Consider the following 12,089-nt stretch of genomic DNA (forward strand, 5'->3'; position numbering starts at 1 on the left):
TTCTGACAGAAAACTTTCCCAAAGTAAATGTGTTTGAAAAAACTTCCATTAAAAAATTCCTACTACTAAATTTTATCAGTTTTTTTCGAAGTGTTAATAAAGACATATCAGAATTGCGTGTTTAGTTATTAAACAGCAGTGATTAGCGGGAAAAGAAAGAGCTGCACGCATATGTACATGAACATGTCTTATGGGATTTATTAATTTCTGCTAAATCTGCGGAATAAATAGAATTATAAATATGCAAATAATTCCGTTAGAGATTTGAGTATATGTACATATGTATGTATATACCTTTAAGGCTAATTATTTTTCATGGGCTTTAGCACAGTTTTTCGAACAGGAAAAGGAAGATCGTAAATAACCATTATCTTGTATACAAAACACGATCACTCCGCTGTTGTGTGATATTGTCCATTTCACTGAAAACACGTGAACGCTAACACTTGAGTACTCTCTTTTCACGTTCACGATCTCTCATTGCCGGCACTCGTTGTTGCCGAATTATTGCCGATGATTATTGTATTAGTTTGGGGTGACTAATCAACGGAGGAGCGGCGGCACACTTCACATTTAATTTAAATCATTAAACAGTGGTAATCGACAGCGCAAACTCTGCTTCATTTTCAATGGCTCAACTAACAAATTCTCAATTAAAACTACAGGTGTTGTATAAAGAAAATCTGTTTCGCTGAAATAAATAATTTATTTGTTGTATTCTCTAGTTACAGGTTGTTTAATAACAGGCAATCATATTATGATCTTCAAAATAAATGCACATTTATTTATTTATTTGCATTTAAATTCGTCTAAATGGGTGTCGACATCGTAATACTTATAGTACGCATAAAACTAGCTAACAAGGTCTTTGTATTATTAATATTATGTAATATCAATTGAACTATTTTTTAATCACATATTGGTTTTCCCATTCCTTCTGCAGTTAAATACCGCTAACACACTTGAAATGTATTTAAAGGGCAAGTGCACGTTTGACTTTGACAACTAAGCTCTCATTAGTTGTTGTTGCCATTGTTTGTGTCAACGGTGCTTGCTGTGAAAGCCTCGTTTCGTTGCTGGGTGTCTCCTTTTCTTCTTCATCTACATGTTTTGTATGCATATAAGCTAGAAATGTGGTCCAAGCCAAACTGCAGATACTAACGAAAACGACACGATGTTGCTCAGGTACCATGGAGAAATTTATTGTCTGAATGACAGGCCAGATGCAAATGCCAACCTGCAGGAAGAAAAAAAACACCAAATTATAAATAATGAAACTATAAATGCATGTATGTTGAAGAAGTTATATCCACTGCCTGCTGAATTTCAAAACAAAAAAAAAATGTCCGCCTTCGCAGTCAGATATAACCAATATATTGTGTAGTCGAAAAAGTATTTTCGTATTTTGTCAATAGATGTCGTTGCAGTCGTATATATCCAGTGCTACCAATCACATTGTGTCATACCATATAGTGTTGGAAAGGTGAGATTTTAAGCTTCATTTAACAAAAAAATTTAATTCGGGAAAGTTGAAAAAAATTACAGCTGTTCAAAAATGAGTAAAAATAATGAAAAATTCGCTATATTTTGAAATTTTTGTATAAAAAAAGGAAGAATGCCGCGCAAACCAATGGAATTTGTGAAGTTTACGGAGACGATGCCGTAACAGTTCGAGTAGCACAACAATGGTTCGCTCGCTTCCGTTCTGGAAATTTTGAAATGTCGATTTACACTGATGGAATAATGCCTCTAGTGGAAAAAATGGCAAAAAGTGGTCGACCAAAATGGTTTATATGTGTTTATTTATTTATTAGTATAAATATAAAAAAATAAGTTGAAGTTTGATTAGAAATACAAAAGGACTTTTTCGACTATCCAATATGTAGAATATTTGAAAGTATTTTTCGAAAACTTAAAGTTGTTCCGGAAAATAGTTTCAGAAACATGAGCGTATTTATAATTTTTTAATTTAATATATTTGACTTTCAAAATGTTAAACTCATTTGGAGAAAAAAATGCACGTTTCAGAGTCTGAGGAAAAAAATTTCACCGAACTTATTGAAATTTTCACACGAGCTTCTTAGATACACAGTACATTTAGATATATTTGTCAGATAACGATCAAAAGAATAAGATTTTTGATAAAAATTACGATTTTTGGAATTACTAAGAAGTGTAAATTGTTTCACAAAATAAGCGACTTATTTTTTGGGAATCAATGACTTTACAAAAAATGAAAATATTGATATATGAAAAAATCATATATGATACGGATTTGAAATAATTTTAAGCAAAAGAAACTTCCTCACAGACAAACATTTTTTTTCGGAGGTTATCCTGGAGATTGGCCACGAGATCAAGGGTATTAAAAATGTATCAAAATTAATCGCCGTTTATTAAAATACATATACTAATTCTGTAAATATGCATTAATTTTATTTATTTATTTAATAATAACTTATTTATTAATACCTTTTTCAAAAAAATTTGCAAAAAAAGCGTTTTTTCTGACTTGCTAGTGGATTAAGGGGTTATAAGTATATATGTATGTATGTACATACCTCGAATGCTTTTGGGAATTTATCTTTGACCTCTTGCACAGCCTCTTCAACGCTACGTCCTTCCATTAAGCTCATAAGAAAGAAGAAGCTGGTACCAGCGAAGGGGCCATATGAGATCTGTTCGACGGCAGCCTGTTGTAAGCAGAATGATATGAAATAAAAATATTATATAAGAATCTATATATACATATATGATAAAAATATTGTGAATCTTTCACCTTCAATATTTTGTACATACTTTTGTAATACCAACTCGTAAATTCATTTGCGGCCACATGACAGAGCTTAGACGCACCCAACCATATAGTGTAGGCGCCACATATAGCGCGCCGAACACACCATACCGCAGACAACGCATCCAATCGTAAGTTTCTTTATGGAAATAAAATTTATTATTTATTTATATATTATTATAATTTTTCTTAATGCGTTTGACTTACTGAGATCTCTACCCTCAATTGTTTGTTGTATGAGACTGCTTGTGGGCCATATTACTGCATACGAAATGACACCCCTGGCCAAAGGGTGGGCATTGGCAAAACTGCGCCATTGTGACTTTAGGAACTTTAGGGTAAATGTGGCGACCATTTTTACTATGAATTTATTTTATCTATAAAAAAGAAAATATAATATTTAAGAATAATTATGGAAAATTAAATTTAATAATAAAATATAGTATTAAAGAATAATTATAGAATATTTAATTCTTAAAAAAATATATATTTATACAACATTATCACCATAGTGATCTTGTCGGAATTGTGTCGGCGCCTAAAAGTAGGCAATACGCTTTCAGAATAATGAGTTCAAATGAGCAAAATTCTTGATTCATTATGGAAATACGTGTACGAACTTGAAAATGTATATCGAATTTGGGTTTTTGCTGAAAGACAAACATCAATATATAGCTAGAATACTTTAGAAATTTTGAGATGTATTATTTGTTAAATAAAAATTTTCATTTAGAAAAATGTGTTTTTTTTTGCGATTAGGTACTTATTTACTTATGTACTTATCCTAATCGTAAATAATTTAGATTTTATTGAAGCTTCTTGCTAACAATCGCATTCATAATTTATTGCAGTTTCGTGTGTAGAATGGCATGCATGCGAGCAAGCTTATTATTACTAAACTATATCTGTAATAAAAAAATTGAAAAATGTGGAAATAAGCACTCCTATAGAAATTCATACATATTTACGTTTGTTGCATGCATATCGTAGAAATTTCGAACTAGTCACCTAATTAGTCTATGCATAATGTTATAAAACCGAGCTAAGTATCGATTTGTTCGATCCATATTTAATTCAACGGGCTCAGCTGACGTGAAATTTTGATAAAATAAAATTTATGTTTTTTTGCTTATTTCGATAGTCTATACCTTTAAAAATTGTATACAAAAATTTTGATTGAATTTTTCAACTATTTTTTGAGTTACAGGTTTCTAAAATGTAGCCGTTCAGTTCAATCAACTCAATCAGTTTATCTTTAAGTGGTTACATGGGTTTACGGTTTTCAAAAAATCGAATTTTTTATTGTTTTATTAAATTCACAACACCTCTAGAATAGTGTCCTAAATTTTCAAGTTGATCCGAGTAATAGTTTCGGAGATACAGCCTTGAGAACTTGTGCGCACGAGGCTAGTTAGGCTAAGTGCGCCGTCTTTAAGCGCGTTTGTCTCAAAACCATGTTTTTGAAGTCAGTTGGCAAGGTTTCTCGAGAACTACATACTCACCCGATCTTCTTGAAATTTTACACAGGTCTATGAGATACAATTCTTAAAGGTTTGGACGAAGGATTTTTTTCGATTACAACTATTTGAAAAAAAATGTCCCGAAATTATAATTTTTTTGTAAAAATGTCTACCAAAAATCCAATTTTCAGTATTATTTTCCTTCGTCCAAGTTCTAAGTTAAGGTTTTAACTAAAACATGTATTTTTTCACTTTAGATGATCCTGTAAAGAGTTATCGTACCAACACGGGTACATCTTTTTTCCGAGGGGTCACCGGAAATTGCGTCATAATGGCCGAGCTTAAAATATCTTTTTCAAAAATTTCAAAATTGCTTTATTAATAGTGTATGTTTGAATAAATAAAAAATTCTAATAAAATATTTCATCTTTTATATGAGAAAAAAATTTATATGAAAAAAGGCTGTTTTTTACCCGAGGAAACCCAGAAAACTCTTAAGCGTTTTTTCCAAAACAAAATTTTAATGATGCGGTTAGTATCAAATTTTTTCTTCACATTCTGTAAATTTTTGAAAAGGTCGAAAATTTGTTTAACTCCGTCATTTTCGTAATTTTGGTGATTTTTTCGATTGCAGGTCATTGTACGAACAATATCTTCTAGAGAGCATTTGAGGTTGATCAAATTTAAATACTATATAAATCTAGACCTTAAATACTATTATAATCTACCTCAAACTGAACACTCATATATTAAATCCAACACTCTTCAACTTACAGCCGGGTGAAAGCGAAATTTTATTTGTTTCAGGAAATGCACTTGTGGTTAGAAACACTTGCGCTTACGTGCATATTTATGTATACATACATACATACATTTGTATATATGCGTAAAAAACAACTAAGAGAGGTAAAGCACATGTGCGAGAGACATTGAACTTGGCATTTGAAAGCTTTTATTTTGTTGTATATATTATTTAAGTAAGTTCCTATGTTTCTCCTCGTCACTATAGGAAAATATATGTATGTGTACGTTGCATGTATACTAAAGTATATAACAATCTATATAAGTACAATTGCAAATACGTAATGTAAACAAAAGCTGTATGAAATAGTTTGGATCAGCAAATATCAATGAAAACTTGAATTTATAAAGCGACTCTTTATACTTCTAAATGGAAATATTAAAAAATGGTTTGGAAGTTCCTTGAAAGTTTTATCAGTGAGTAATCTATTAATTAATTGTTGTGTAATTAATTAATAGTTATTTAATTCAATTATTCAATTAATTAATTGTTATTTTTGTTAATCAATTATGTTAGCATCAATTGCGTTTTTGTTTACAAAATATTACGAAATTTGTCCAAGGATGACATTATTTTAATAAAAAATCTTTATTATCGCCTTCAAAAGAGGCTCCTGAGTCAATACAAACATGCCTTCAGTGCCTTCAGCGAATTTGGTTTTTTTGGTTTCGTTTCATTTTTGGAGCGATTTGCTGGACAGTTTGACGTCATATTAATATTGTCATGAATATCCCCAGCATCTTTGCTATCTCTCTTTGATTCCAACATTGAGGTCTTTTGATATGACCATCTACCACTTTTCATACCCAAAACATTAACCAAAATATGTTCCATCGATCCATAAGAGATGTTCATGTCCTCTGCTATCCCTCTGGTTCCAACATGGCGATTTTCAAGCACTGTTTCTCTCACTTTTTCAATTTTATCGTCACTTACTCAAAAACTTCAGTCGCCGTGTTTTCATTGGAAACACAAAATTTCAAGTAAACTCATTATTCTTAGTTTTTTTCTATGGTCGAAATCGCCAAACAAACTGTTGGCATCGTAAACAAACAGCTCAAAAACAAAACTAATCGACATATGGAGATCAAACTTCACTCAAACATTAAAATAGGATATAATAATCTAGGAAAAAAATTTGATTTATTCGTTTTGCGAGTCAAATTTTTGATCAGATGATAACTTCGAGGTTTCAATGTTTTACACATAATCATTCGCTATATGAGATATCGCTGACAAGTATAAAAAAGTGGTGTCGACTAATATTGACTAATAATTTCAATAATAATAAGAGTTTTTATATAATTGCCTTATCTACCGTAAACAAGCATTTTTATTGAGTAGAGATTTCAGACAATTACTCTTAATACCGTAAATACTAGGAGATTTTTTAGCTTTTAAGTTGTTTAGTATTTATCGGCTTTAAAATAAGCTTTTTTAAAACCATACAAGCATGCCAACGCTTAATCCAAATTTCCACACACTTATTATTAGCGTCGACTAGGATGGCTTTCAGCGTCTTCAATTTTTGTTTCTTCTTTCGCTTTCGACTAATTTTTAGAGTGCCATTCGCTGACTTATTGGACAATTTCGACATCTATTCATAAACCCACATCATGTCACTCAGCTATTTTGTCAAGGAGCTACTTTGCGACCTGTACTCGATATTGTTTACGCACAAGATTCAGTTCTTTTGATACGAGTCTAGCATAGGCACATGGATTCATACCCAAAACATTAACCAAAATGTGTTGTGTCGATCCACAAGAGATTCTGAGATCCTCACTGACGCTAACACGGCGATTTCCGAGCACGGTTTGTTTTTTAACTTTTTTGACGCTATCGTCATTAATAAAGCGGGATGGACGAGGTAAGTTTTCGATGACTTCACGACCTTCACACACACATTTTAAATAATTCTGGAGCCGTGATTATATTCGAATTATAAATTTTCGAGCACACATGTTATTCAATTTTTATCTGCAATAAAAATCGCCAGACAAACGATTTGCACCGTAAACAAACAGCTACCAAACACACACTAATTGACAAATGAAGAACAAACTTCACACGAGCATAAATAAATTTGAGTCATTCTAGAAGCAGATCCGAGGTTCCTTACTTTTTTAAAGAAAAAAACACAGAGTCTTTCCATGATGAAATGTTAAACAATACTGAACAAAAATAACAGGACAGCTCGACGTGAGTATGCGTGATCTGTCAAAAAAGGCTTTAAAAAAACCTCTACTTGGATCACCCGTCAAAAAAAAAGGTATTAATACGTTTTGCGCGCGCAATTTCAGTATACAATCCGAAACAAATTTCATCAGCTGGCAATTTCGCTTCCAATAATGCGCTACCCTATAATCTCTACGTGTTATGATAACGCTGATTAAGATTTTGTCACAAGACTTTATCTCCAAACTAAAGCCAAGCATGATTCTCAATAAACATACATAAAAATTTAAATGCATATAAACATATGTACATATGTATGTATCTGTATTTAAAATGCAATGTAAATCATGATTACTATCATATAATTGTAATTTGATCTGTCACAAGCAATTTTAAAACCTTTATTATACGACAATTCGCCATGCAATTTGAATTGTTTGTTTAGAAATGACATTAGCGTAAGAAATAAACACGAGAAATAAATATAATTTCTAAATAACAAATCGCTCATTCACATGCCTGTAATTTCAAGTCATAAGTCAGCATTTCATAAGGCAGTATTATATGGAACGCAAGAGCAGCACTTAAACCAGCTGATTTACATAATATTCGCGTGACAAACGCACACACACACACAGCCAACAACACTTGATCCCCGCAGTTGATGACGAGCGACGCCGCCACGCACCAGCTGACGCACATATTCATTTGCCTTCTCCGCGTCATCGCACACCGACGAAGCATCGGAAATCACACCACAAGAATTTCAACTACCCTCTCAAACATTTATACATAGATTGTATGTACAATTGTTGCGAACTATAGACTTTTCATAAATCAATTCTTACATTCTATTTTTAGAAACTGTCCAGCTTTGTTACCGTCGACGGTTTTTTCACTTGCCTCACTAAGCAATATTTAATCAGACTTCACTTTCTTAACACTACTTATTTTTACAATTAGTATAAGTTTGATTTTCCCCGCACAGCAGATTTCACAAGTGCTCAACGCCCGCGTTGGATTATTACTGAGAGAATTATTCTCGAAAGTGAATGTATTTTAGCAAAATTTGTTCGCAATTTTCATTGATAAACGTGGGAGCTTACTACAAGCATATACGTGTATGTGTAATTCGTTAGTTGATGAGAGAAATACTCACAAATGCTGAGAAAGCTCACTCCTAAAAGCATTTTTTATTTAATACTAGAAAAAAATAAAGAAATAAATAATTAATTTAAGCCAAAGGATTTGGATCCCTTCGAACTTGCTATGCTACTAGAGATTTATTGTTATTAAAAATTATATGCGTTAATTTCATCCATCCCCTACTAATACTCACGTAAAATATAATAAAAAATGAAATGTGCAATAAAATTGATGCTATAAGACCATTGAATTGACTAAACTTTGCATTTTGACAGCCGTGGTAAATAAAGCACAGCACAGTTTGAACGCCACTGCACCTTTCACATCCGTCATCGCATAAGTGAGAAAAGTCAGTTGCTCGCGCCTAAAACTGTGATTTCCGCGTATAAGTGCGTTTATTCCGCCGCAAAACAATTAAATTCGGTAAATCGGTCATTAAGTGGTGTATAATTAAGTGAAAATACAAGTTTATTGATGTTTTTGTGTTGTTATATGTTTAGCATTAAGTATCGAATCGAATTGTTGCTTAAAAACGAAATTCTGATATTCCTTCGCTGCATCGGCACACACCAGCGGCTGGCGTGGGTTATCTGCATAGCATTTCAATAGTTTGTGCTCCAATTTCTTCAGGTTCTCGCTGTGCACTGCAGCAAAGCGTACGGGTTTGCCCAGCATGGCTTCCAATTTCTCCAAAGTTTTCACATATTGCGCTTCCTGCAATTCATTTGATTTCATCGCCAACAAGCTGGCCTCTTTGTCTTTGCCCTTGAAGAAGCCACAGGTGCAACAGCGTGCACAATGTACGGGTTCGTCTTTTGTTGGTGCCGGCACTGCAACTTCGGCAATTTGTTGCTTGGCACTTTCCAGGCGATTTATAACGCTTGGTGTGACGTGTATGGCGCTGGCACGCACTGGATTGATGATGTGCGCCGTTTGTGGCGTGGAATTTCCAGCACCCATCGGTAAGTGGTTAATTTGTTGCAATAAATTAGATGCTTTTCTTTATGAAATACTTTTTACAGTCGTTTGAAAATTGCAAATTATATTTCGTTATAGGTTTTTTGGAAATTTTCAATTTGACTCGAATTTATTAAAATGTCAATCGGATTTTTTTGACACTTAACAACAGGTGAGTACACTGTGAATAAATTGTGTGCTTGATTTGAATTATGATTATTTTTTTTATTTTGTGTAGAAAATAATTTGTAAAATTTAGGTAATAAGTTTTAATTTTAATGTTGTTTCTTTTGGGTAAAATATTCTGCTATAAATATATATTCGAAAAAAATTTTAAAATTTTCGTAGAAAGTAAACTGATAACTGCATAAAAATATAAAATATGCAAATTGTTTAATTATGTTAATATATGAATCTACTTACATATATACAGTTATGTTCAAAATAATAGAAGTGTATATGATAAATAAGTGTATTTTAATTTTAACTCAACTTTTATTCACAACTAATTTTAAGTCAGATAGCGTCAAGGAATTAAGGCTGTTCGCTTTCGTCAAATTGTTGCCTCTTGGAAACTCTATACACAGCTCCTGGTATGCTTCTTGTTATTCTTCTTCCTGTAAGGCTAACTTTTGCGATAATTTTATATCAGTATATTATTGAGCTGATCCATAATTCCTTGCAATCTATATGTAAGACATCCAACACTACGTGAGAAGCAACTATAAACCGTTATTTAAGGTGTTACAGCAGCTCTGGAAATTCCTGTCTATTGCATGCAAAATTAAAAAGTGAAAGGTTCTTTATATTAGGTATATGATATTGACCCGATTCAACCCAGTTTTGATACACAGGACTTAAACAATTGTTCACAGGGTCACAGGGAGGCACACACTAATGCCATTATTCGTGCAAAGTTTTATCCCGTTATATTAATTTCTTCTTGGTTTGTGTATTAAAAACTGAAGATCTGAAGCGCGTTGTCCGATTCTGTCCATTTGAGTACTGTGATATAGAAATATGAGGAGAATGCCACGTACTAAATTTTGTCAAAATCGATCGGCCGAGTCCCGAGATATGAAATTTTACCAAAAAGTGGGCGGTGCCACACCTATCGTCTATTTTCACACCCGCTTCCATAAAGCTTTCTTATAGCATCTTGGTGGTAAAATTTAATGTCTCTGGCGTAATCAGTTATTGATTTATTACGTTTTTAGTAGTTTTGAACAGTACCGTTATATGAGGAGTGAGCGGTGATATCTTCCGATTTCATACATTTTCACACGGTCGATAGGATTTTTTATAATATTTGCACTCAGCAAATTTGGTTGTTGCAGCTTTAGTAGTTTAGGAGATATGTACACTAAATTTATTAGAGGACAAGCGCACACTTTTTCAAAAAATTTTAGCCACAGTTGTCCTTTGTGCCCTCTGTCCCTCTTTGTCACTCGTAATTCTTTTTGTACTAAGGAACCCGCATACCAAGTTTCATCAAGGTATTTCAATTTTTACTCAAGGGTTCGGGTTATTCGAATAATTTTGAAAGCCCTAATACATATGTATATACCGTTATGCTGTTAAAAAGGACAGTTAATCGTAACAGACAATGATAACATTCTCTGTTAAGAAAACATAACTTAACATTTTCTGTTACATTAACACTTTTTCCTACAAACGTGTTGCATACAACATGCAACCTCGGTTAGCGCACAATTCGGTATGGACGAACAAAAATTGTAAATTTTCTTCAGTTGTATTTTGTGAAACGCCGGTATTAGATGGGTGCGCGCATACGCGTCGTTTATGTGTGTTAAAACGAAGTATGTTTTTATTAGAATTATTAAAAATAATACAAAAATTGAGTGTTTCCAAACGCGTCTAAACGTAACGAGTTATAAATATAACGAAATTCGAATAAGAAACGGAATGATATTCAAATTGTTTTAAATACATAATTTACTGTTTTCAATGCTGAAAATTGTGCCTTTTAATTATGCGCATTCGAAACGAATAAGAGCAACGGTAAACTATAAGTGAATAAATTTACACATTTATTGAAAATATTTTTACGCATTGTCCAAGTAGAAAACGATGTGTTTGAAATAAGTAAGCTAGCGTGGCATAGATTATTATAAATTAAGTAAGAATTAAAAATACACAGGTGTATGTAATCGCAATTTTTTTGTTGGTGTGTATGTGTTTTTATTATTATACAGCCAGTGGTAAAAAAGTGTATTTGCTTTAGCGGTATATTGTTTTCATTGGTATGCAGGTTCATACATGCTCTTGTATAAGTGTTATTGTTTGTTTACAAGTTCGTTCATTTATTTCGTATGTATGTGCACGAAGTTAAAATAGTACGTGTGGACAATCAATGCCGACGTCGATAAGAATTCAATAGTGTGACAATTAGTAAACTGCTCGTTTGTGTATGGAATCGTGGAAATATTAGTACTAGAAAACTTTATACTTACGTGCACGATATACTTGTATGTGTAGCTTGTTAATTTATGAAGTACTATCTACTGAATTTTGTTTTGCGGTGACGAAGTTTATCTGCTTTTTACATATACATATGTATGTATGTATATGCATGTGCGTATGATCATATTTACTAGTGATAAGCGCTGACTTACCGGTGAAATCTAATAGGTTGATAAGAATCGCGGGTGAAGCTTTTGCTCGCCAATTAAGTTTATGTTCAAGGAGTAAATATCTTAAATAAATAACAGTAAACGAAATTAATATATTG

At 32.6% G+C, this 12,089-nt stretch overlaps 2 protein-coding genes across 4 annotated transcripts; both read right to left on the reverse strand.

Annotated features, from left to right (window-relative positions):
* Positions 1-755: 755 nt before the first annotated feature.
* On the reverse strand, positions 756-8,260 carry LOC126759555 (PXMP2/4 family protein 4-like). 3 transcript variants are annotated; one of them, XM_050474428.1, is made up of 5 exons: positions 8,138-8,260; positions 3,002-3,171; positions 2,800-2,933; positions 2,562-2,693; positions 756-1,237 (listed from the first exon to the last, which is right to left on the reverse strand). In XM_050474428.1, exons 2-5 carry the CDS (start codon positions 3,147-3,149, stop codon positions 974-976), a joined length of 678 nt encoding a protein of 225 aa, XP_050330385.1. In that variant the 5' UTR covers positions 3,150-3,171; positions 8,138-8,260; the 3' UTR covers positions 756-973. The 3 variants fall into 3 exon arrangements, with proteins under 3 accessions (XP_050330385.1, XP_050330384.1, XP_050330386.1); XM_050474427.1 differs by having other exon boundaries at positions 8,083-8,260; XM_050474429.1 differs by lacking the exon at positions 8,138-8,260 and adding an exon at positions 7,754-8,043.
* Positions 8,261-8,830: 570 nt separating this feature from the next.
* LOC126759561 (uncharacterized) lies at positions 8,831-9,497 on the reverse strand. The gene has a single exon (XM_050474438.1). It carries the CDS (start codon positions 9,338-9,340, stop codon positions 8,849-8,851), a length of 492 nt encoding a protein of 163 aa, XP_050330395.1. The 5' UTR covers positions 9,341-9,497; the 3' UTR covers positions 8,831-8,848.
* Between the last annotated feature and the right edge of the window lie 2,592 nt (positions 9,498-12,089).

The sequence above is a fragment of the Bactrocera neohumeralis genome, chromosome 5, assembly GCF_024586455.1.
Source record: "Bactrocera neohumeralis isolate Rockhampton chromosome 5, APGP_CSIRO_Bneo_wtdbg2-racon-allhic-juicebox.fasta_v2, whole genome shotgun sequence".
NCBI classification, from domain to species: domain Eukaryota; kingdom Metazoa; phylum Arthropoda; class Insecta; order Diptera; family Tephritidae; genus Bactrocera; species Bactrocera neohumeralis.